The following is a 22,380-nucleotide window of genomic DNA, read 5'->3' as shown; positions in this document are numbered from 1 at the left end:
ATACCCTCCCGATTCATGTTGAGAACTCATCATATTTGTGGCGGCATAATGTTTGATTGTCTAGGATGTGCTACATTTGGTTTGTGAATTCATCTGCTGAAGGGCAAGCTGAAAGTTATTTCTATTATTTTGCTAATATGATTAGTGCTGTAAGGAACATAGGTGTGCACATGCCCCTTCTAGGCTCTTCTGTTAGAACTCTAGGGCGTGTCTGTAGAAGGAGGGTTGCTGACTATAGAGTGCTTCCACTTGGAGAAGTTTGAGAAAGAGCCATGCTGGTTCGCATCATGGTTGCACTGTTTCTTCCTTTTTCGTGAATACATAGAATACAGTTATAGTTTCTTCATATCTTTTATATTTCAAAGCAGATAGGACCCTTGTCTCACTGCTGGATAGGCTTAGCCACAAGTATGAGAAGAGCCCTGGATGGAGATGATGTACTTCGTCAGCACGCGGTCTCCCACAGACTTAGGAGACGAGCCTTTGGGGGAAGAGTTCTCGCGGTGTAGTGAGCTACACATTGGGTTGCTCATTTCAAGGCTAACAGTTTGAAAACACCAGCCACTCTGTGGGAGAAAGACGAGACTTTCTGGTTCTGTAAAGAAGTGCTGTCTCAGAAACCCGCAGGGGCAGTTCTACTCTGTCCTACAGGGTCAGTATGAGTTGGAATCAATAGTGGCAGTGAGTTTGGTGTTTTGGTTTTTAATCATCTTGTGTAAGCAGCAAAATCATCATGTCAGCCTTAGAGTGAATGAAAGATATAGAAAAACATGCCAGATATGAAGCATAATTCAGTGGCAACTTTCACAGACTGGTGACAGGTCAATTTGGCTGAAGAACATATCAGTGGCATCGTCAGTTCAATTCCATTATTTCTCTTTATAAAGTCACAGAATGAATTCTCTGAAAATTGAAGACAACATTTAAAATAATTATACTCAGGCGCACTTATTTTACTTTTCTCAATTTCACTTTATTTTCGTCTCTATTTCTTCCAACTGCACTAAAGATTATCAGGGAGGCAAAACCGGAAACAAGCATCACCCTTGCTCCTGTGGTCATCTGGCTCTCAGAACAACAGAACGCAGCGGATGCTGAAACAGAGAAGTACAGAAATGGATCGACTGGCGCGCCTTGGAAACACGGATTTCAGCGAGTTAGTTATACACAGTATGGAAGGGACTCGGTGATCTAGAGCACCTACCTCTGACCTCACCATCATCTTCGTTTACCTATAGGAAATACCGTCAGCTCTAAGCACCTTCATCTCTGCAGGAACAGCAGGCTCCCCATACCCTCTGCTTTAGCTTCTGACCCGTTTCCTTCACCCCTAACACCTAACCTCCTTTTGCCTGACTTAGGACAAAAGGCAGCCCTTGTTCCTCTCCTTTTGTTGTGTCAACTGCCAGCTAGATCCCTGCTCCCTGCCCCTGATAATCTCTTTCTAAAATTTCAGATGAGTTTTCTTTTTACTCTTCTTTCCCTTTTTAAATGGGCTATAATGCTCAGTAGCCTCCAGAAAGGCATAAGATAATGATTTAAAATATTTATAAATTACTAAATAAGCAAAGGAGGTGGGTAGAGTTAGGGGAGAGCACATGACCGTGATATTTGCTTGAGAAACTTGGAGCATTTATTACTGTTCCATTACTTGTTCATGGTTTTACATTTGGTGTCCATTCTATTTTCAGAATTTAGCACAGGCCTGAAAAATGGTCCATTCTTGAAAACTATGCATTAAGTGACTGCATTAAGGACTTGCTGAGCGACGACTCCACACCGGCAGGTGTGTGAGCAGACCCAAGCAATCCATGCACGCGCAGTGCAGAAAGGACTTGGGCCTCGACTTGGAGCCTAAGTCTCTACCTGGAAGCAACTCTAAGATGCCTTGCATTATTTTATGACTCCTGCTATGTTTTCTCATTTATTTTACATCTTGTCTCTAACCAGAAAATAATACATAATTAACAACTGTAGGGTAGCATGGGTCTTAGTGTTATATCAAATTCTTAAAATTTCTCTAAACAAGGTTGATGTGGGTCTGTCTCCAGAAGTGGTCCTCAGAAACAATCTTTTCATATCCTGCTAACAGTAGGAAATATGGTGGGCTGTGTGGAAGATATCGAAGGTCTGTTTCTCGTGAAACTACTTGGCAATGCTTAAAGAAACACTCTTTTTGTTTTTTTTTGTTGCATTATCAGCTTTTAGGAGAGCGACAAACAAAATACTCACGTTTTACCAGCATTATACAAGTCCATGGCTTTGTGGATTTGATTAAAAGGCAGTTGATGGGTAATTAATGGATCTATGTTAATTTTATTTTTCAGGTAATCAGTTACTAGTTCGGGAATAGCATCTCTGGTTTTATAATCTGAAAAACAATTGATTATATTAAAACAGATCATGTGATTTGAAAAATATCATACTAACCAAAGGGCAGGTGGGGTTAGGGATCAAATAAGCCATTGAGGTAGATAAAGCACTTCTCTGAAAGTTTGTCCCTGGGCACAAAAGAGAATTCATTTGTACACCAGACAGCTTTGGCTGCAGTTGCTAACTGTTAGGGTTGAGTTACGTCTCCTATAAAGATACAGTCAAGAACTAACTTCACTGACTCTGACTTTATTTGGATGTAGGGTTATTGCAGATGTTATTAATTAGCATGAAGTCATGGATTAGGGCGGACTCTGGTATGCCTGGTATCCTTAAAGAAGGGACACGAGAAGAAAGAGGTCAGGATTTGAATTGTGTGGCTGCTGGCACAAGCCAAGGTATCCCTGCGGCAATCAGGAAGGCAAAGGAGGGTCTTCCCCGAGACCTTAGAGAAAGCTGGGCACTGCCAGTACTCGGTATTTAGATGTCTAATCTCCAGAAAGGTGAGAGAACAAATTAGGGTTAAGGCATTACGTTGTGATACTTTGTATGGTGGGCCTAGGCAGGAAACTACGGCAGTGCGTGTGGCTGCTACACACGGTTCTGTCACTCAGAATTCTTCTGGTGAGAAATTGGGCCTTTCAAACTGGTAGTCTTCAACTCCGCTTCGTTTACCCTTTTGCAATCTATCCCTCCATTCTCTATTCCCACCGGCACAGGGAGCTTCCAACTAGAAGAATGGATTGATGGGCATGTTAATTTCCTAAGGCTGTTGGTAAAGACGCCTTAGAAATGAGCTTCTCTGAGAAGGCAGCGGTAAGCGCTGCGATACCAGGACACTGCCTAGAGTTTTCCATTAGGCGTTGCTGTAAACAGGACAAGTGTTGAATCCACTGGAGCCGACTTAAAGTTGCTGCAGTGATTCTAACCCTGAGATGATTTTGTAGGAGTCTCCGCATATTACAAATTGTATTTGAATAACAACACCACCAGAACTTACTTTGAAAAAGTGCTTTATGAGTTACACTGACACATTGGAAGAAGAGTCTTTGGAAAGGATTGCCATTATCTCTCTGTCTGCCAAGGGGAAGGGCTTTGACTTTTAACTTGCTGCCAAGTTCTCATAGAGAGTAAGGGACTGGTCCTTTCTGTTCATCAACCTACCTCCTAAAGCTGATCCCTTCATTGTTCGTCCAGTGATAACTTTCGGTGCTTCAAGGGAAAGATAACTGCTGGACGGGGCCAACCCAATTATCATACAGACACCATAGCTTATGTGGCAGGAATTCCAAGCAGCAACCTAATAACAACAATAGCAACTGTAAGCATATCCTCATACACAACAGCTACTACTTTACCCCTTTTAGAGAATTTTGGCGGCCCCAGGCTCTGAATCTCCTGGAAAGAAGCGATTTCAGCTTTCTTACTGACCCAGCATGCTTTCATGGTAAAGAGCACAGACCAGACAGACCTGCCCGGTGTGGCCTTTGGCGAGTTATCCTTCCCTATGCTTCAGTCTCCGCATTTGTAAAAAGAAGACTCGTGCATCCTATCTTACAGGGCTGTGATGAGAACGCAATACTTATCATTCTTAAAACATTCAATACACTAACAAATACATGGTGAGTTCTGTGTTTATTAATGGAAGCAACATGTTTCCTCAAAGGGGGTATCTCTATTTTTTGCCTGACTTTCTCAACTGCATGCTTCTCTGCCCTCCTCATCCGTAGTTAAAAACCAAACCAAACAGGGAGCGGGGAATGGGGAGGGAGGGAAAAAAAAAAAAGGAAAATGATGAGCTGATTCCAAAAGCCCAAGCGGAAAGCAAATGTTTTGGGAATGATGCAGGCAATGAATATATAAGTGTGCTTTACACAATTGATGTATGTATGGATTATGATAAGAGTTGTATGAGCCCCAAGTAAAATGATTAAAAAACAAAACAACTCACCCAAATATATGTACTTGTAAGTATGTGCATATAAACCTTCCATTTTTTAAAATTCGAGTTTCTAATGGCGTAATATATAATTCTTTATATCTCTTCTACTTTATTTCTTTTTCTGGTTCTTAACCTCACTTCCCATGATCTATTTCCCCCTGCTTGGCTCCGTTTGGCCTTATTTGTCAACGACTTCTCAGTTACATTACTATCTCCACTCCCTTTATTCTTGGACCCAATACATGAATCTTCTATCCATGTACCAAATGAGGTGCACATTTATAGATACCGAATGCAATGCACACTCCCCTCTGAAATGTTAGATCGAAGAGGACAAGTGACTACTTTATTCACTCTGGTGTCCCCCGGAGATTAACACATTGTCGGGTGCATAGATACTTAGCAAACATATATATTTTATGAAAACATTTTTTAAATGAGGGAATGGCTCTGCTATATTATATAGGAGGCAACTGATGCTCAAATCAAAGTCTGGTGAATCCAGAGCTATGGAGAGGCAAGGGAGTACAATCCTGGCCTGGTGGCAGCCTTGCTTGTAAACGGTGGTACAGACCACCACGGAAAGTTCCTGAGTGCAGCAATATTTAAGTGCTTGGCTACTAGGGAAATGGTGGTGCTTTGACTCCTCCCATAGGGTTCTTCCAAAGACAGCCTGGTGCTCATCTGCTTCACAAGGCCCCAGTCCTGAACGTTCTCTGAGGCAGTTCCCCTATGCACGCCGAAGGCTGTCGAGATCTATGGGACGGCAGCTACCAGCACCATACTGTGATATATGTCTAAGCATTTATTGCTTCTGTTTTAAAAACAGATTATTGTCTATTTTTGTTTGAGATTCAGGGATCCATAGGTTTATAATGTATCTCCAGGAGAGTTTATGCTGATCTGTTATCCGTGTGTATAATGTGTAAATAGCCCGAGCAGTGCAAATGATTATCAAGGTGCTCAGCCGCTGAGAGATAGAGGTTCAAGTCTACCTACACATGATCTGAGAGAAAGACCTGGCAACCTCTGCCCACACAATCAGCCTTGGAAACCAGGCGTGTGGAGGCTGGCTCTACTCGGACACACCAGATCTTGCCATGAGTTCGACCTGACAGCTGCCGGCTGCTATTGACAAGCAGCCTCAAGCCCACCTACCATCATCTCGGGGAGTCCAATGGCCTCAAAGGCAAAATCAACGCCAAAGCCTGTCATTTCCACCACCACGTCTTGGACGGGCTTCTCGAGTGTCTGAGGGTTGATACAATCCGTGACGCCGAGGGCTTTTGCCCGGGGAAATTTCTCCTCATTGATGTCAACCCCAATGATCCTAGAAGCACCAGAAGCTTTGCATCCTATGACAATGGCTAATCCGACTCCTCCAAGTCCATAGACCACACAGGTAGAGCCAGGGGTGACCTACAAATCCAAAAGGTACGCTGGTGTTATGTCTGACACCTGGGCACATATGCAAGTAGAGCACTAAAGGGAAAACAAGCAAACCAACAGCTAGTGTGACTTGTGGGAACTATACACCAAGTGAACCATTTGGGTTCATGGGCGCCCCTTTGATGCTTTTATCCCTATCACTATAACACATATTAAGATACAAGAAACTGCCTCACCTTGGCGGAATGAACAGCAGCACCATAGCCTGTAGGCAGCCCGCAACTTATGACACACACTTTATCCATAGGAGCCTCATCATCAATTCTTGCCACTCCAATCTCAGGCACAACAGTGTACTCAGTGAAAGTGCTTGTGCGGAAAGAGTGATAAATCCTTTGTCCTTTGCAGGTAAATCTGCTGGTCCCATCCATCATAAGTCCAGAAGAGGGTATAACACTGTTCCACAGCAACACAAACACAGACACCAGGGCAGGAACCACACAGAATTGCCAAGAGAGAAGTTAGCACTGTTAGCTGCAGATCAATGCTCATGGACTAAGAAATTCAGTCAAAGGACAAAGGGCAAATCAAATTTACTAACTCTTGCTTGTCGCAGAAGTTGCCTGTGGGGTGCAAGCAGGAGCTGCATTCTCTACACTGTGGAAGAATGAGTGTGAGCACTTTGTCTCCTGGGTAGAAGGGGAAAGAGATGATTAGGAAATATGATTGGGATAAAAATACAACAGCGTGTTTCAAAAGAATCGTATTGAATGGCTTCAAAGCTTGATGTATACAACCGATGGCCACAGCATCACGTCACCCACGGCTGTTTCTAACAAGATGCCATTTCACTTGGCTTCACAACTCTCACTTCATTTTATTTTTTGGAGAATGGTGGACATTGAAGAGTAGTCATTGCTGGACCGGTAGCTGTAAAGTCTGCTTCCCTGTGCTCTGTTTTAGGAAGAGAATAATAAAACGAGAAGCAAACCTTAGAGGGAAGTTATTTAATTTAACCTCTTTGTTTTCTCTTTGGAGGATGTAAGACTCCATAGTGGTTGTCACCTGCCTAGAGTGACCTACCCAGCTATATTCTGGCAGAGTTACCTGTCTGAATATGGCACAAAGACAAACAGCAGGCCCATGAGATGTTATGTTCCGTGGGCCTAAATTCTAAGATATGTTAAATTCAGAGAATAAAAGTGGTTTCTGGAGCACTTATTACAGAAAATGGTTTTCAGGTTAAAGAGCTCTGGCGAGGTTACTGAAGACACTCGAATCTTGGGGGGCCTGGGGTAAGAGGCTAGGGTTGACAGTGCTGTTAGGTGCCATCAAGTCAGTTCTGACTCATAGCAATTCTACTCAGAGTTTCATCAGAAGGAAACATTGCCCGGTCCTGCATTCTCCTCCCAATTATTGTACTTTTGGTCCGTGGTTGCAGCCACTGTGTTAATCCATGTCATTGGGAGTCGTCTTCTATTCACCGATGACTCTCCACTTTAGCAAGCATGATGTTTTTCTCCAGGGACTGGTCTCTCCTGATAACATGTCCAAAGTATGTGAGATGAAATCATGACAATCTCACGTCTAAGGAGCATTTGGGCTGTACTTTTTACAGGACAGATTTATTTGTTCTGGCAGTCCATACTATTTTCAATATTCTTTGCCAGCACTAGAATTCAAATGCAGTGATTATTCTTTGCTCTTCCTTACTCATTATCAAACTTTCACTTGGGTCAGGAGCATCTTAGTGCTCAAAGCGACATCTTAGCTCTTCAACACGTTACAGAGAGGTCTTGTTTAGCAGATTTTCCCAATGCAGTACATTGTTTGGGTTCTTGACTGCTGCTTCCATGAGTGTTGATTGTGGATTCACGCAAGATGAAATTCTTGACAAATCCAATCTTTTCTCCATTGATCATGATGTTATCTATTGGTCCAATTGCAAGGATTTTTGTTTTCTTTATATTGAGTTGCATTCTAGTAAATAAAGAAGTTACGTAGACTCTATTCTGCAGTCTATCATGTATGCAATAGCATTATGAAAAAAATTTGAAATATTGTGAATGGTACTGAAATGTGACACAGAGACATGAACTGAGCACATGAGGAGGTAGTTTATTGTGACAACCTGGCCGATAAACACATGTGGGGTTAATTGAAGGGTGGAGGGATAAAAGGCTCACTGAGCCTCACCTTTCGAATTCTTGGATCTCTTGTTTTCTGATGGTCGGACCAGGGTGCAGCTGCCTTAGCCATTTCCCTCCTTTAGCTGGCAAGGCTCACATCCTGCAAGACATCCCTGAGGAGAAACCACATGGACCTACCCCGATGCAGGCCTGGGTGCTGGAGCAGCAGTGTGGAGACCCCTGTCAACCCTGAGATGCTTACACATTCACTGACTTGGCTTTCCTCCTGCAGTTGGCATCATTACATCTGTTTTGTGAGATGGAGGAGGACTTTGTGGATTGGTGTTGGACATATGGGTTAATGTTGGACTTATGGGCTTGGGCAGTACTGGGTTGGGATGTTTTCTTGATGTGCACTTATCCTTTATATAAAACTCTCTCTTATACATGAGTTTCTGTGGATTTGTTTCTCTAAAGTATCCAGACTAACACACATGCTATTGGAGAAATGGTGCCTACAGAATTGCTTGACTCAAGTTTGCTACAAACTTTAATTTGTCAAAAATGTAATGTCTGGGAAGCACAGTAAGTTTATTCTTTGAATTGTCATTGTTATTCTATCAATGAAATGTAAGCTTTTAATTGCAGTTTAGAACATTTATTCATTTGTCAAACATTCAGTACATTTAGACTCTAGGGCAGGCACTGTGCTAAACATTGTGGGGTCTACGAATACTCGTAGGAAACAATACTTGTCCCTAAGGTGCTTGCGATCGATTTAGAAGTGTGCTGATTCTATCCGCATTTAGTTTTGGCAGTGTATACCTGGTTCAGCCATTACCTCGCTAGGTAGGACAACAGAACCCATGTAATCCTTGGAATCACTGAGCACATATAATATATGATACATAGCCAATTGGAAGACTTTAAAGTCAAGCCAATTTATTTCTCCTGTAAAATATATTGATGTATTATGTTCCTCTCCTGCCACGAGGGAGGTCTGTGAGCAGCTGCTGCGCTGTGCACTGTCTCCTACCTGGTTTCACCGTGCTCACTCCTTTGCCGACACTCTCCACAATCCCCGCTCCTTCATGGCCTGGGATTAAAGGAAAGTTCATTGCCAGCTGTCCTCTCAGCACATGCTGATCAGTGCCGCAGATCCCCGAAGACGTCAGCTGGATAGGAATGAAGTAGCCAAAGATCAGTTGGCTTGGGATTCCCCCTTTTGTTATTCATTGATTGAATAGTTAAACATTTTACATGAATTTCCTCACTTGATCATGCTAATGTCACCTGAGGAATGTCAGGAAGGTTTTATCATGCCCATCTTAGGGAGGAGGACAGGAACCCCCAAAGATTAGAATAAATTGCCCTACGTCATGTGGCTAGTTTCAAAGTTAGTGAGACAATTAGATATTTGAAATCAAGCCTTACATCCTATGTCATCGAAAAGTCTTGAGAGACGATTTCAAGAGAAGGACTATTAAGTGGCCAAATTTGGACCATATGTCAATAACATGTCCATTTAGAAATACAGGTTTTCATACCATGCCTTGTAGATCACGGTGTATAAGACTTTGGGAAAGTCAATTAAAAAAACACATCGGGAATTAAGAGGAGCGCATCAGTCTAACATTCAGCAATCCAACCACATTTTGTTTTGGTTCATCCCTTGCAACCTCCCACTGTCACGGATCTGGCTTCCTTCATGAGCTTCTTATTTTCATTCTTCCTTCTTTCCTAACCCTCCGAGCTCTGTCACTGCGTCAGTGCAGTGCTGCCCTTTTGATCTCCTACAGGTGATGATTTTGCCAGAGGGGTGAGTTCAGTTCCAGATCTGAACGATGACTAAGGGTCATAATCTCAGAGGTCATACTGGTCTCTCTGTGACCAGTGAGTTTGGTCTTCCATATGAATTAGAGTTTGGTCAATTAAAAAAATATATAAACATGCACATTGAAAGCATTCTGTTTTTAAATTTTTAAAATCATTTTATTAGGGGCTCATACAACTCTTATCACAATCCATACATACATCAATTGTGTAAAGCACATTTGTACATTCATTACTCGCATCATTCTCAAAACATTTGCTCTCCACTTAAGCCCCTGGCATCAGCTCCTCATTTTTTCACCTCGCTCCCCACTCCTCCCTCCCTCATGAACCCTTGATAATTTATAAATGATTATTTTGTGATATTTTGCCCTGTCCAACGTCTCCCTTCACCTACTTTTCTGTTGTCCATCCCCCAGGGAGAAGGTCACATGTAGATCCTTGAAATCGGTTCCCCCTTTCCAGCCCACCCTCACTTTTCCCTCCCAGTATCGCCCCTCACACCACTGGTCCTGAGGGGATCATCCGCCCTGGATTCTGTGTGTTTCCAGTTCCTAGCTGTACCAGTGTACATACTCTGGCCTAGCCAGATTTGTAAGGTAGAAGTGGGATCATGATAGTGGGGGGGAGGAAGCATTTAGGAACTAGAGGAAAGTTATATTTTTCATCATTGTGACATTGCACCCTGATTGGCTTGTCTCCTCCCTGAGACCCTTCTGTAAGGAGATGTCCAGTGGCCTACAAACGGGCTTTGGGTCTCCACTCCGCACTCCACCCCCTCATTCACTATGGTAAGATTATTTGTTCTGATGGTGCCTGATACCTGATCCCTTTGACACCTTGTGATCTCACAGGCTGGTGAGCTTCTTCCATGTGGGCTTTGTTGCTTCTGAGCTAGATGGCCACTTATTTACCTTCAAGCCTTTAAGACCCCAGACACTATCTCTTTTGATAGCTGGGCACCATCAGCTTTCTTCACCACATTTGCTTGCTCACCCTCTTTGTCTTGCTAAGTGAAAATGGTCTTTGATCAGCTACTAGCCGTTAGGTTGGCAGTTTGAGGAAAGCCCCAGTGAGTGGCCTCAGTTATAAAGACTGGATATTTTTTTACTAACTTACCCAAGTGGCCGGGTATTTTTTCAGCTGTTAATTTTTTTTGCATTAAACTATAAATGGGTTTACATCTCATCAATTTTTTATTATATTTATTTATAGCTTTCAGTTTTTGAATATAAAACATTGTCTCACATTATGAAACAATATTTTGCAATGTATGTGGAATATTATTACTTTTACGAACTATAATCTTCATGAACTTATAAACTTCTTGTAAAAATAATCAACATAATCCATATAACTTTGAAAAATTAGAAGAATTCGGGCTAAGAATTTCTTCATGTCTTTTTGTGTAACGGGAGACCACTTGAGCGATTAGATGATGGTTTACATTTCACTGAGGTTTGATCATGGTAAATGCACGACTCCTTGCCAAACAATTCAAACAAATAGTAACTATGTGATTTAACCAAACTGCACTAAAATGCTAAATAAACAAAAAGACCATGAAGACAACCGACTTTGATACATTCACCACTGATGTAAACACCTAAATAGATGAAGTAGTTAAAATATATCCAAGCAGATGGCATCTGAAGACAGAGTGTAGAAATCACGAGTTATCTCGTGAACCGTCCGTAACAGATGGCGCGCAGAACACGCGCAAACTCGGGATCCGCCTGCAATTTAATAAGATTACAGCCCCTCCCCCCCAACCCCCAAGCCCTACAAAATCGTCATACTTTGTGACATGTCATGTGGCGTCAGCCTGACTGGTCTCTAACATCAAAAACAGTAATAGTTAACACAAATTATTGACTTTTTCCCCTCTTGTGTAAATTCCTAGCGTTTTCCATTTTGCTCTTCACTCTCTTTCATCTGTGAAATCTGAGCATAGCACTGGACACGGGAGGGATATTTTGATATTAGGTAGTGACCCTGTGTACGACAGAAGGAAGGACTACCTTGCCCTGCACTCTCCCCACAATTGTTATATTTGAGCCCATTGTTGAAGCCACGGTGTCAATCTCTGTTTCTGGGTGTCTTCCTCTGTTTCACTGACCTTCTACTTTCCAAACATAATGTCTCTTTTCGGGGACTGGTCTCCCCTGATAGCATGTCCAAAGTACATGAAACGAACTTTCAACATTCTCCTTTCTAAGGTATATTCTGACTATATTTCTTCCGAGACAGTTTTGTTTGGTTTTATAACAGTTCATGGTTCTTTCAGTATTCTTCACCAGCACCATAAATCAAATGCATCAAGTCTTTTTTTGTCTTCCTTATTCATCGTCCAACTTTCACCTGCATATGAATGAGGTCATTGAAAATACCTGGCATACCTGAGTCTTCAAAGTAACATCTCTGTAAAGAAGTCTTGTGCAGCAGATATGCCCAATGCAATGGAGTGCTCTAGAATGCCAATTCTTCTCAATGCTATCCACAATTTGTCATGTTCCACATAAATATAGTCCATAAAACACAAGTAATCATCTTTATATTATTCACTGCTTTCAGCCAAGATCATCTGACATGAGTCATGATATTCCTTGTTCCATGTTCTCTTTTGAATCTGGCTTGAAGTTCTGGCAGCTCCCTGTCAATTATTGCTGCACTGAGTGTTTAGTGATCTTCAGCAAAATTTTACTTGCATGTGATTTAGTACTTGCATGGATCTTTTCCAATGAGTTGGCCAGGTAACAGACTTCCAAATCTCTTGGTACAGATGGATGAGTGCTTCCTGTGCTTCAGCAGCTTGGTAAAATATTTCAGTTGGTTCAACATCCCTCCTAGACACTTGTTTTTCACTAATGCCTTCAGTGTAGCTTTGACATCTTCATTTACTTTCATTGGTTCTTGGTCATATACTACCTCGTTAAATGGGTCAACTAGTTTATTTTGGTATGATGGCTTGTGTATGATTTCCATCTTCTTTTGGTATTCCTTGTATCATTCAATCTTTTTCCCAAAATCCTTCAATATTTCAATTCAAGACTTGAATTTTTTATTCAGTTCTTTCAGCTTGAAATATACTGAGCTCTCCATTCCTTTTTATCTTTCTAATTCCAGATCTTTGCACATCTTCCTAATGCTCTATCTTCATGAGCTGCCCTTTGAATTTTCTTTTCGGTTCTTTTACCTCATCCTTTCTTCCATTTGCTTTAACTACTCTAAGATCAAGAGAAAGCTTCAGAGTTTCTTCTGATATCCACTTTGGTCTTTTCTTTCTTGTCTTGTTGGTGACTTTTTGCTTTATTTCTGTATAATGTTCTTGATGGTATTCCACAGCGTGTACGGTAAGTTTTCAACAGTTTAATGCATCAATATACTCCTGAGTTGCTCTCACAATTAAAGTGGGGTATAATCAAGGTTGTATTTTAGCACACGTGTAGTTGTTTTAAATTTTCTTTCACTTCAAGTTGAATTTACATATGGGGAACAAATGGTCTGTTCCACAGTCAGCCCATGACCCAGTTTTAGCTGTTAATATTTAGTATCTTCATGGTCTCTTTGCATATAGTCAATTTGATTTCTGTGTATTCTGTCTGATAGGTCTTTGTGTATACTCGCTGATTCAACAAAGTATTTGAAATTAAGAAGTCTATTCATTTTACAAAATTGCATCATGTGATTTCCAGCTGTGTTTTTATAATCAAGACCATATTGTCCAACTACTGTTCCTTCCCCTTGACTTCCAAACTTTGCATTCTAGTAGCTAATAAATATCAGTGCATTTTGATTGTATGTTTGGTCAGTGTCAGACTGATGAACATGGTAGAATTCTTCAATTTTTTCATTATGAACTTGATGCTGTGTGAATTTGAATCATGATTGTGTTAACTGGACTTCTTTGCAGTCATGTAGATGTTTTCCTATCACAGACAGTGTTGTGCTTCAAGATAGATCTTGAAATCTGAAGCTATTCCTCTTGGATCTGTCACTCCCTATATGATTGTCTAAGTCAAAATGGCTAACACCAATCCATTGTAGTCCACCTAAGATACTGTCCTTTATGTGTTCCATTTAATTTCTGATGACATAATTTTTCTAGATTCATACTTCATACATTCTACGTTCTGATTAATAGATGCTTGTCACCATTTCTCCTCATTTTTAGCCATGCCCTATCAGAAAATACGAGGAGGTACCCCCCCCCCCCATGAATGCTAGATTTTTTCAAAGCTATGTTTTTTGGTGTTTTTTTAATAAAACAACCTTATCACCTTCAAAGCTCTTCATTACACTTACTTCATTTGTCAAATGTACTATTATATTATGGGAAACACTTTTGAAACTCATCTGTTTGAATGGCTGACAACCCTCCCTTGTTTTTTTCCTTCACCACTTCTACATCGTCAAATCACTATCCATTCATGTCTCTCTTCATTGGTGGAAACAAAAAGAAGTTTTTTTTTCATGGAGTGATGTCAGGTGAGTAAGGTGCGTTGGGCAAGAGAGGTATGTTTTTCTTGTGGCCAAAAACTGGGGCCCTGAGATGGCTGTATAAACAGGTGCATTGTCATGGTGGCAAACTAATCCCCTGTCTGCTACAAATCAGGCCTTTTTTGTTGCATACTGTTATGCAATCTCTTCACAACCTCTAAATAGCCAGCTTGGTTCACAGTCTGACCTGGTGAAATGAACTCGAAAGGCACTATCCCCCTCACATCAAAAAAATAAATGAGCATTGTGTTGATTTGTTTATTTCACTTAATGAGCTTTGGGGGGGCGGGAAAGGTGATGATGAAGTCTTCCACTGGCTTGATTGAAGTTTGCTTTCAGGGTCATAAGAATAGCACCATGTCTCATCACCGGTAATGACTTTGGGGAAAAAAGTCTTGGTCATGTTGGAGCCGGTCTTTTAGAGCACAGCATGTTTCCACTCGATGCTCTTTTTCCTGGTCAGTCAGAGCCTGAGGCACAAGTTTTGCAGCGACCCTTCTCATTCCCAAATCTTCTGTTAACATTTGCTGAACCAAGCTCAGACACAGTCCAGATATTTTCTCCATATCTCTTCAATGGTCCATGGTCAGTGGGCAAGCACAGAGTTTTGTCAACATTTTGGGGAAGTTAACACATCCAGAATGATGTTAGTCATCAATTAGCATTACACTTTTTTTTAAAATGAGAAAACCACTCACACACTGGAGTTTTTCCCATGGTGCAGTTCTTCTAAGTTTTGTTCAACATCACAACAGTTTCTGCTACATTTTTTCCTGAGCCAGAAACAAAATTTCACAGCCACAAGCTGTTCTCTTAAATGAGCCATTACCAAAAAAACAAGGTTGGAGTAAAACTGCTTTCATGAAAAAATTCACGATGACAAGAGAGAACCTTTCCAGGTGATGCCACTGGGCGCACTAACTCAGTCAGTTGCTTGATGCTCGCCTAGTGGGAAAAATACATACTACAAAACCTCTGCCCAGCAGAGCTTTTTCCCTTTTTTGGAGGGGCGGGGAGGGTACCCTCTCTTAGGGTTCCCCAAAGCTTTACACCATCCACATCATTATGGTTGATTCTTTTTGGAGGCAGGATCTCTTCACATTGATAGTTTGAGTGCCTTCCAACCTCAGGGGTTCATCTTCTGGCACTGTATCTGACAATGCTCTGCTACTTTTCATCAGGTTTCCAGTGGTTAACCCTTGAGAAATGGACAGCTGGTCCCCCCTTTGTAATGTGTCCTTAGTCTGGAAGCTTTGCTGAAACCTATTCAAAATACCAGCGATACAGCTTTCAGTACCACAGCAGCATGCAAGGCACCACACTACAACAGGCAGTTAAGCAGCGAGTTGATAATTTGTTATTGTGCTGGTAGGTGCCATCGAGTTGGTGCCAATTCATAGCAACTCTATGCACAACAGAATGAAACACTGCCTGGCCCTGTGCCATCCACACATTGTTCCTATGCCTGAGAGCAGTGCTGTAGCCAATATAAATTCATTTTCCTAGGGGCCCTCTTTTCCTCTACTACCCCTCTACCTTAGCACGCATGATGCCCTTCTCCAGGGATTGGTCTCTCCTGACAATATGTCTGAAGTATGATATTTTATGTAGTGTTAATTCCTATATTCTCCTATCTCTGCCCTTTTACTCCCCATTTACATATTTTCTATACCACAATCCTTCCACCTTTCCCCCTCCTAGTATTTCCCCAATCCTCTACATTTCCTTTCTCTGTTAGTCTCCTAACCATCTTCCTGTGCCTTCTCTTACTTAGATTACACTTGATATGGAGTAGAGACATTTAGGTTTTAGTATGTGTGGCATTCATTGAATCAAGTGTTGAATTCTGGTACTAATTTAAAAGATGGGCAAATTCGATGTTTAATAAAATTGTAAGCACTAATACCCCTAAACTTGGACAATTAAGGATTTGATATAATTTTAAAAGTGTTGATTGAGAGTTGGATTTAAGAGTGGCAAGGAGCCTTTGATAGGCCAATATTTTTCATCTCTATTGTAAGCTGTTCAATAATTAATAATCATCTTTCAGATCACTCCTGGAAATTCAAATTTTATCCCATTGTACATGGTACAATTAATTTTTTGAGGTGATGATATGTGAGCACAAAGCAGTAGTGCAGGATAATCTTGCCATCTTCCAACCACACACAAATATAGGGAAAGTCAAAGTGATGACGTGGTTGGTAGTTCATGATATGTAATAATGCTCCAGGAGTCCTAGTGGTGTAAGGGGTTATGGGTTTGGTTGCTCACTGAAAGGCTAAATGTTTGAACTCACCAGCACTCTGAGGGGGAAAGATGTGAATTTCTGCTTCCTTAGAGATTTATAGCTTTAGAAACCCAACAAGTTAGTTCTACTCTATACCCTATCACAATCTTTTTTTTCCTGCTGTATTTAAAAAATCATTTTATTTATCGTACAACTCATCACAATCCATACATCCATCCATTGCGTCAAGCACATTGGTACATTTGTTGCCATCATCATTCTCAAAATATTTGCTCTCCACTTAAGCCCTTGGTATCTGCTCCTCGTTTTTCCCCTCCCTCCCTGCCAATCCATCCTTCATGAACCCTTGATAATTTATAAATTATTATTATTTTGTCATGTCTTACACTGTCCAATGTCTCCCTTCACCCACTTTTCTGTTATCCACCCCCCAGGGAGGAGGCTATATGTAGATCCTTATAATTGGGTCCCCCTTTCTACCCCACCTTCCCTCCACCCTCCTAGTATTGCCACTCAGCACTGGTCCTGAAGGGCTCATCTGTCCTGGATTCCCTGTGTTTCCAGTTCCTATCTGACCAGTGCACATCCTCTGGTCTAGTGGGATTTGTAAGGTAGAATTGGGATCATGATAGTGGGATTTGGGGGGAAGCATTTAAGAACTAGAGGAAAGTCGTATATTCCATCATTGCTACATCGCACCCTGACTGGCTCATTTCCTGCCCGCAACCCTCCTGTAAGGGGGTGTCCAGTTGCCTAAAGATGGGCTTTGAGTCCCTCATCTGCACTCTCCTTCATTCACAATATATTATTTTTTTGCTTTTTGATGCCTGATACCTAATCCCTTCAACACCTGTGATCACACAGGCTGGTGTGCTTCTTCCATGTGGGCTTTGTTGTTTCTGAGCTAGATGGCCGCTTGTTTACCTGAAAATCACAATCTTGAATGACTACTTATGCTTCATCATTTAGATGTGCCCGAACTTGCTTAATCAGTCGCTACCACTACATTAGTCATTATTGCCATTTTATGAGTACTATAACATATACTGTAGTTAAGCTCCTTAATTCCTAATTTTTACTATTTTGGTTTCCTTAAGTGAGAATTGTTTGGGAAAGGGAAGACATATTATTATGGTTAAATTTATTTTCAAAACTTTACAGAAAGGGCGAGTCATTTGAATTTTCCCTAGAAGTGTACTAGATTGTCTATTATATAGACTCTTATCATCTTTTATTTCACGTTTATCAGTATCAGTTGTGATAATTAAAAACAAAATGTGGATATACATTTCTTGTTTATAAACTATGTATCATAGATTTATGAGGAATGCATTCACTTCCCCCTCCCCCTCAAACATTAAAACAATTTAACTCTCAAAACAAAATCCTCTAGCTCACATGCTGTAGCCTGTAATATTATATAATCTAAGTAAGAATCTTAATAATAGGCAAAATAATTACCAATATTTTATCATAATTAAAATTATTTTAAATTTTCATTTGCTCTATGCACTTATCTCAGTTTATGAAATTCTTCTATTAAGAGAGATAGGCAGACCCAAAATGTAAATGAGACAGATATATATATTATGAAACAGGATTTCCTTTTAAAGGTAAAGGCTAAGGGATCTAGACTTACCTTAATACGAACTTCCCCAGCCTTTGGTGGATCAACTTGAACTTTTTCAAGTGAAAGGGGAGAATTTACTGCCCAGGCAATAGCTGCTTGGCATGTAATTGTCTGTAGACACAAAGAAAAGCAAATGACGTGGTATAGCAGCAACATGTTTTCAATACTAGAAATTAAAAAATTGAAACATTCCCTTTATACAAATAATGTTTTTGTTGCTTGGAAAAAATTAATTTATATTTTAAAAAAGCAAAAATCTCACCAGAACTTTTAGGCATAAGCTGCAGAAACTTTAGCATGTTTATTTTCATAGTTTTAAGGATTTAAAAATATAATTGAAATCATGTCATATAACTAATTTCTCACCCTAGTTTTTTGCTAAGAGCCAACATTTATTGAATATTTGTCATTTATTTGTTTATAGGCAATTTTTTACGATGTTAAAATCCTAATCAGAAATGTGTTACCTTGCTTATTCAGTAAGTACTGCTAGAGATGTAATTATTTTCACTTTTTTTTCAGTATTATAAAATATACTGTAGGAAGTGCCTTTGTTCATAATTTTATCTACCTGATTTTCTTAAGTGAAAAGTATTTGGGAAAGAGGAGACATTGTTTGGGCTCTGTTTATTTCTGAGTGCCTCCACAGCACGAGAGAGGCGTGGGACATCAGCCTCGGAAAAGCACACCATCATGGAGTTCATGCTCACCGCTATGGGCTGTATCGTGAAAAGCAAAAATGCTAAGTCCTGTATTTTCTAGGACACAGGACATTCTGATACTTGGAATTTCTTTGAGTAGAGTGGTGTAGAGTTTTCTCTATGTTTATATTAGTCATTTGTGCTTTCCTCCATTTGTAGCATGTTTTGATCATACATTGTATACATGTGTCTATTGGCACCTTCGTGCTTTTCCTGGGATTATATTTGAGCCATTGTCTCCCACAATTGTTATGCATGTTTCTTCCCTGATATGCTCACACTTTTAATTTATTATAAAATTATATGCATATATATGTACATTATATTTGAAGTGATTTGGTTGATAAAATTTATCTATTCATTAGTTATTCATTGTTAAACGTTGAAACTTCTCCATGTATAGAGACCAAATAAATACTCTTTATCATCATATTTCTATGATTTGATTTTTGAACATTTAACTCTCAACTACAGCTGTAAGTTATTTTGTTGTACAGTGTGAAGTGAAATCTAAACTAATTCTCCTAGCTTGTATCTTGATTGATTCTTCATGTCCAATATTATATTAGCATCTCTGCTATATAATCAGTTCTTTTTGTTTTCTTTGGCAAGATTCTCCATGGGCTTTTAAGGTTCATCCCTATGTGCCTATCTGTACTTTAACTTTATCATAGATTGGTGTTGGTACCCCACATAATTTTATTTGTGTTTCCTTTTACAGCTATGCTGCACTAGCAATCAAAAGATATACTAACCTGGTAAATCTTTCTTTATGTCTTCAAAGATAATGCCATGAGGGAAGTTTAAATAAGATATAAACTATATTATTTCTTTCAGTGGGATAAACTACTTAGATCAAACAATTCTGAAAGAATTCAAGTTCAAGTAAAAAAAAACATTTATGAGAAAACTTTTCTAATGACAAAAGTAATACATACATACAGTACATAAAAGTAATACACACATACTCCCTAAAGCAGCGTCCTCAATCTATGGGCCGTGACCCGTTTGGGAGTCAAACGACCCTTTCCCAGAGGTCGCCCAATTCATAACTGTAGCAAAATTACAGTTATGAAGTAGCAACAAAAATAACTTTATGGTTGGGGAGTCACCACAACATGAGGAACTGTATTAAAGGGTCGTGGCATTAGGAAGGTTGAGAACCACTCACCTAAAGCCTTACTAGCTATTGTAATTTACTTAGGTCCCTAATATTTCCCAGTATTTGACATATGATATTTTCATTGTTATACATTAAAAGAATGTAAACACACAGGTAACATAGTTACAAAAGGATGCATAATTATTTCCCTGAAATAAATAAATTTCTAGTCAAATGATAGAAACTTAAAAAAAAATCATCTTATTGGGGGCTCATACAACTCTTATCACAATCTATACATATATCCATTGTGTCAAGCCATCACCATTCTCAAAACATTTGCTTTCTACTTGAGCCCTTGGTATCAGCTCCTCATTTTACCCCCTTCCTCCCCACCCCCTTTCCCTCATGAACCCTTGATAATTTATAAATTGTTATTATTTTATCATATTTTACACAGCCCGACATCTCCCTTTACCCACTTTCCTGTCTCCCAGAGAGGGGGTTATATGGAGATCCTTGTAAATTGGTTCCCCCTTTCTACCCCACCTTCCCTCCACCCTCCCAGTATCACCACTCTCACCACTGGTCCTTAAGGGATCATCCTTTGGGGATTCCCTGTATTTCCAGTTCCTATCTGTACCAGCGTACATTCTCTGGGATAGACACTTTTTTTTTAGCTGTTTGTTACGATGTCATGGAAAAATCAACCCAGACATTCCCAGCGATTTGTTTTCCCAGCAGTGAGTTTCCACAGTTGGGGAAAATACTTGAGATTATCATGAACCTTTTAAATAATCTGATCAGAGAGAAAGGTGCCTTCATTTGGTTTTACTGTGCACCTTTGATAACTAATGAAGAGCATATGGATCCGACTTACTTTGCCACCAGTGTCCATGATGAATCTCCTGGTTTCTTTTGGTTTGGGTCTTACAGGTCTAACAGAAAGAACTCCCCTTCTTTGACGGGCGCTGGCAGACTCCAGCTAGTTTTTATAGTGCCGACATAATGAAAGTCATCATAAATCATTACTCAACCTGACCCAAACATAGAGAGCTCCAGAGCAATAAACAGGTTGGCCAGTATTGGAAAGGGAGAGGCAGAATGGAATGTCAGAGAATGAGGAAGCTGGTTAAGGAGGCATTAAGACTAAGGATGTGGTATGCAGAGAGGAACAGATTGACAAATAAATGAGAGGCAGTGGAATGACAATATTAAAAGGGTAAATGTGTTCAGGAGCAAGAGAAAGGTCAGCTATTAACCAATTGACAATAAGCATTTATTGAGCACTGATGACATAAAAAGGATTGCTAAATAAAATTATGGAAGATAAAAAAATCTAAGACGGTGCCTCCTGTTGTCAAGGAGCTGGCAAACCACGCGCTAACAGTATAAACTGGAATGTTGAAGAAGATGTGAAATCATAATTGATGATGGCAGAGTTTCATTTAGGTAAGACTTTAGCTGCATTTTGAAGAAAAGTAGAGGTGATATAAATTAAAATAATGGTTATATATTCAATACAGGGGAGGTGGCTCAGGAAAAAAAGTGAAGCTGAATAATGTGTCCCTGGTGTTTGTGCCGGGTCTGCCCTCAGCAGCCCTGTATGGACTAAGCTGAAGCAGGTCGGGGCTCTGTGAGTGCTTCCCTGCACATCCCAAAGGTCAGCAGCAGATGGCGCCAGGTAAGATAACTGCCAGATCAGATGGCCAGTGAAACCAGATGGTGTGGGTTCAAAGCAAACTGCCAGGAGTTGACAAGCAATTCTCAGGTGTTTCCAGACCCCACCTGTTAATTTCCATAATTGCCACACATTCCTCACCACCCCTTTAAAATCCCATGCCCCCAGCTCTTGGTCTAGGTCAGTAGGGAACCTCTTGCAAGAGCTTTCCCCCTCTAATAAAGCTATTTCTGTTTCTGCTCTCCCTTGTCCTGTCAGTGATGTCTGTCTGTCTCCCTGTACCTCAGCGTCACCTTTACAGTTGGGGCCGTGGTGATGAAGATGATAATGACATTTATCATCATGCTTTCCTCGTGCTGCTTGCTTAGTGCTTACCCCTCAACATCAGAGAGCATTAGACACCCATAGGAGGTTGTGAAAAGTTTATAATCAGGTTCTACCACTTGCGATTCTGATTCTGTTGAACCAGGATACTAGAGCAGCAAATGGTGAGGGATCATTTGTTAACTTGTTGGGTATGTTTCTAAGTTCTTTGGATGAACACTGTCCGCCCTGAGTTGCGCCCCTTGCCCAATATACTTTAGAACTTTCTCTGCAGACACAAACAGAACAATTTGTTTGTTGACAGCCTATATTATTTTCGAAGTTCACACTTGTCATAAGGTAAGAATAATTTGGTAAAAGAGTAGTTTGCTTAAGATTTAACAAACACAAGTCTCTAGGTGTGGAATTTTCTGTCAATTGAACACTTTTTAGTACCCCAAACTCAAAAACCAAGCCCACTGCTATCAGTTAGTTCCAACTCGCAGCAATTCTATTGTGCTAGACAGAGGTTTATGGAGGGGATCC

General features: G+C 40.4%; 1 protein-coding gene across 1 annotated transcript; it reads right to left on the bottom strand.

Annotated features, from left to right (window-relative positions):
• Positions 1–956: 956 nt before the first annotated feature.
• On the bottom strand, positions 957–20,846 carry LOC142443539 (alcohol dehydrogenase 1-like). Its single transcript, XM_075544870.1, has 9 exons — positions 20,731–20,846; positions 18,057–18,158; positions 8,870–9,008; positions 6,306–6,393; positions 5,941–6,160; positions 5,474–5,734; positions 3,538–3,673; positions 2,233–2,371; positions 957–1,094 (listed from the first exon to the last, which is right to left on the bottom strand). The coding sequence occupies exons 1-9, from the start codon at positions 20,746–20,748 to the stop codon at positions 1,070–1,072; spliced, it is 1,128 nt and encodes a 375-aa protein (XP_075400985.1). The 5' UTR covers positions 20,749–20,846; the 3' UTR covers positions 957–1,069.
• Positions 20,847–22,380: the final 1,534 nt, after the last annotated feature.

This window comes from Tenrec ecaudatus, chromosome 3 (genome assembly GCF_050624435.1).
Source record: "Tenrec ecaudatus isolate mTenEca1 chromosome 3, mTenEca1.hap1, whole genome shotgun sequence".
Classification (NCBI taxonomy): domain Eukaryota; kingdom Metazoa; phylum Chordata; class Mammalia; order Afrosoricida; family Tenrecidae; genus Tenrec; species Tenrec ecaudatus.
Note: the sequence above shows the minus strand (reverse complement) of the source record. Positions and strands in the feature narration are given on the sequence as shown.

What these genes read in the sequence shown, in the direction of transcription:
- LOC142443539 (XM_075544870.1), bottom strand. An exon ending in AGTGAGCACGGTGAAACCAG is followed by an intron (nt 6,394 to 8,869) that starts GTAGGAGACAGT and finishes CCTTCTACCCAG; the next exon opens with GAGACAAAGTGCTCACACTC. An exon ending in CTGCTGTTCATTCCGCCAAG is followed by an intron (nt 5,735 to 5,940) that starts GTGAGGCAGTTT and finishes TTGGATTTGTAG; the next exon opens with GTCACCCCTGGCTCTACCTG.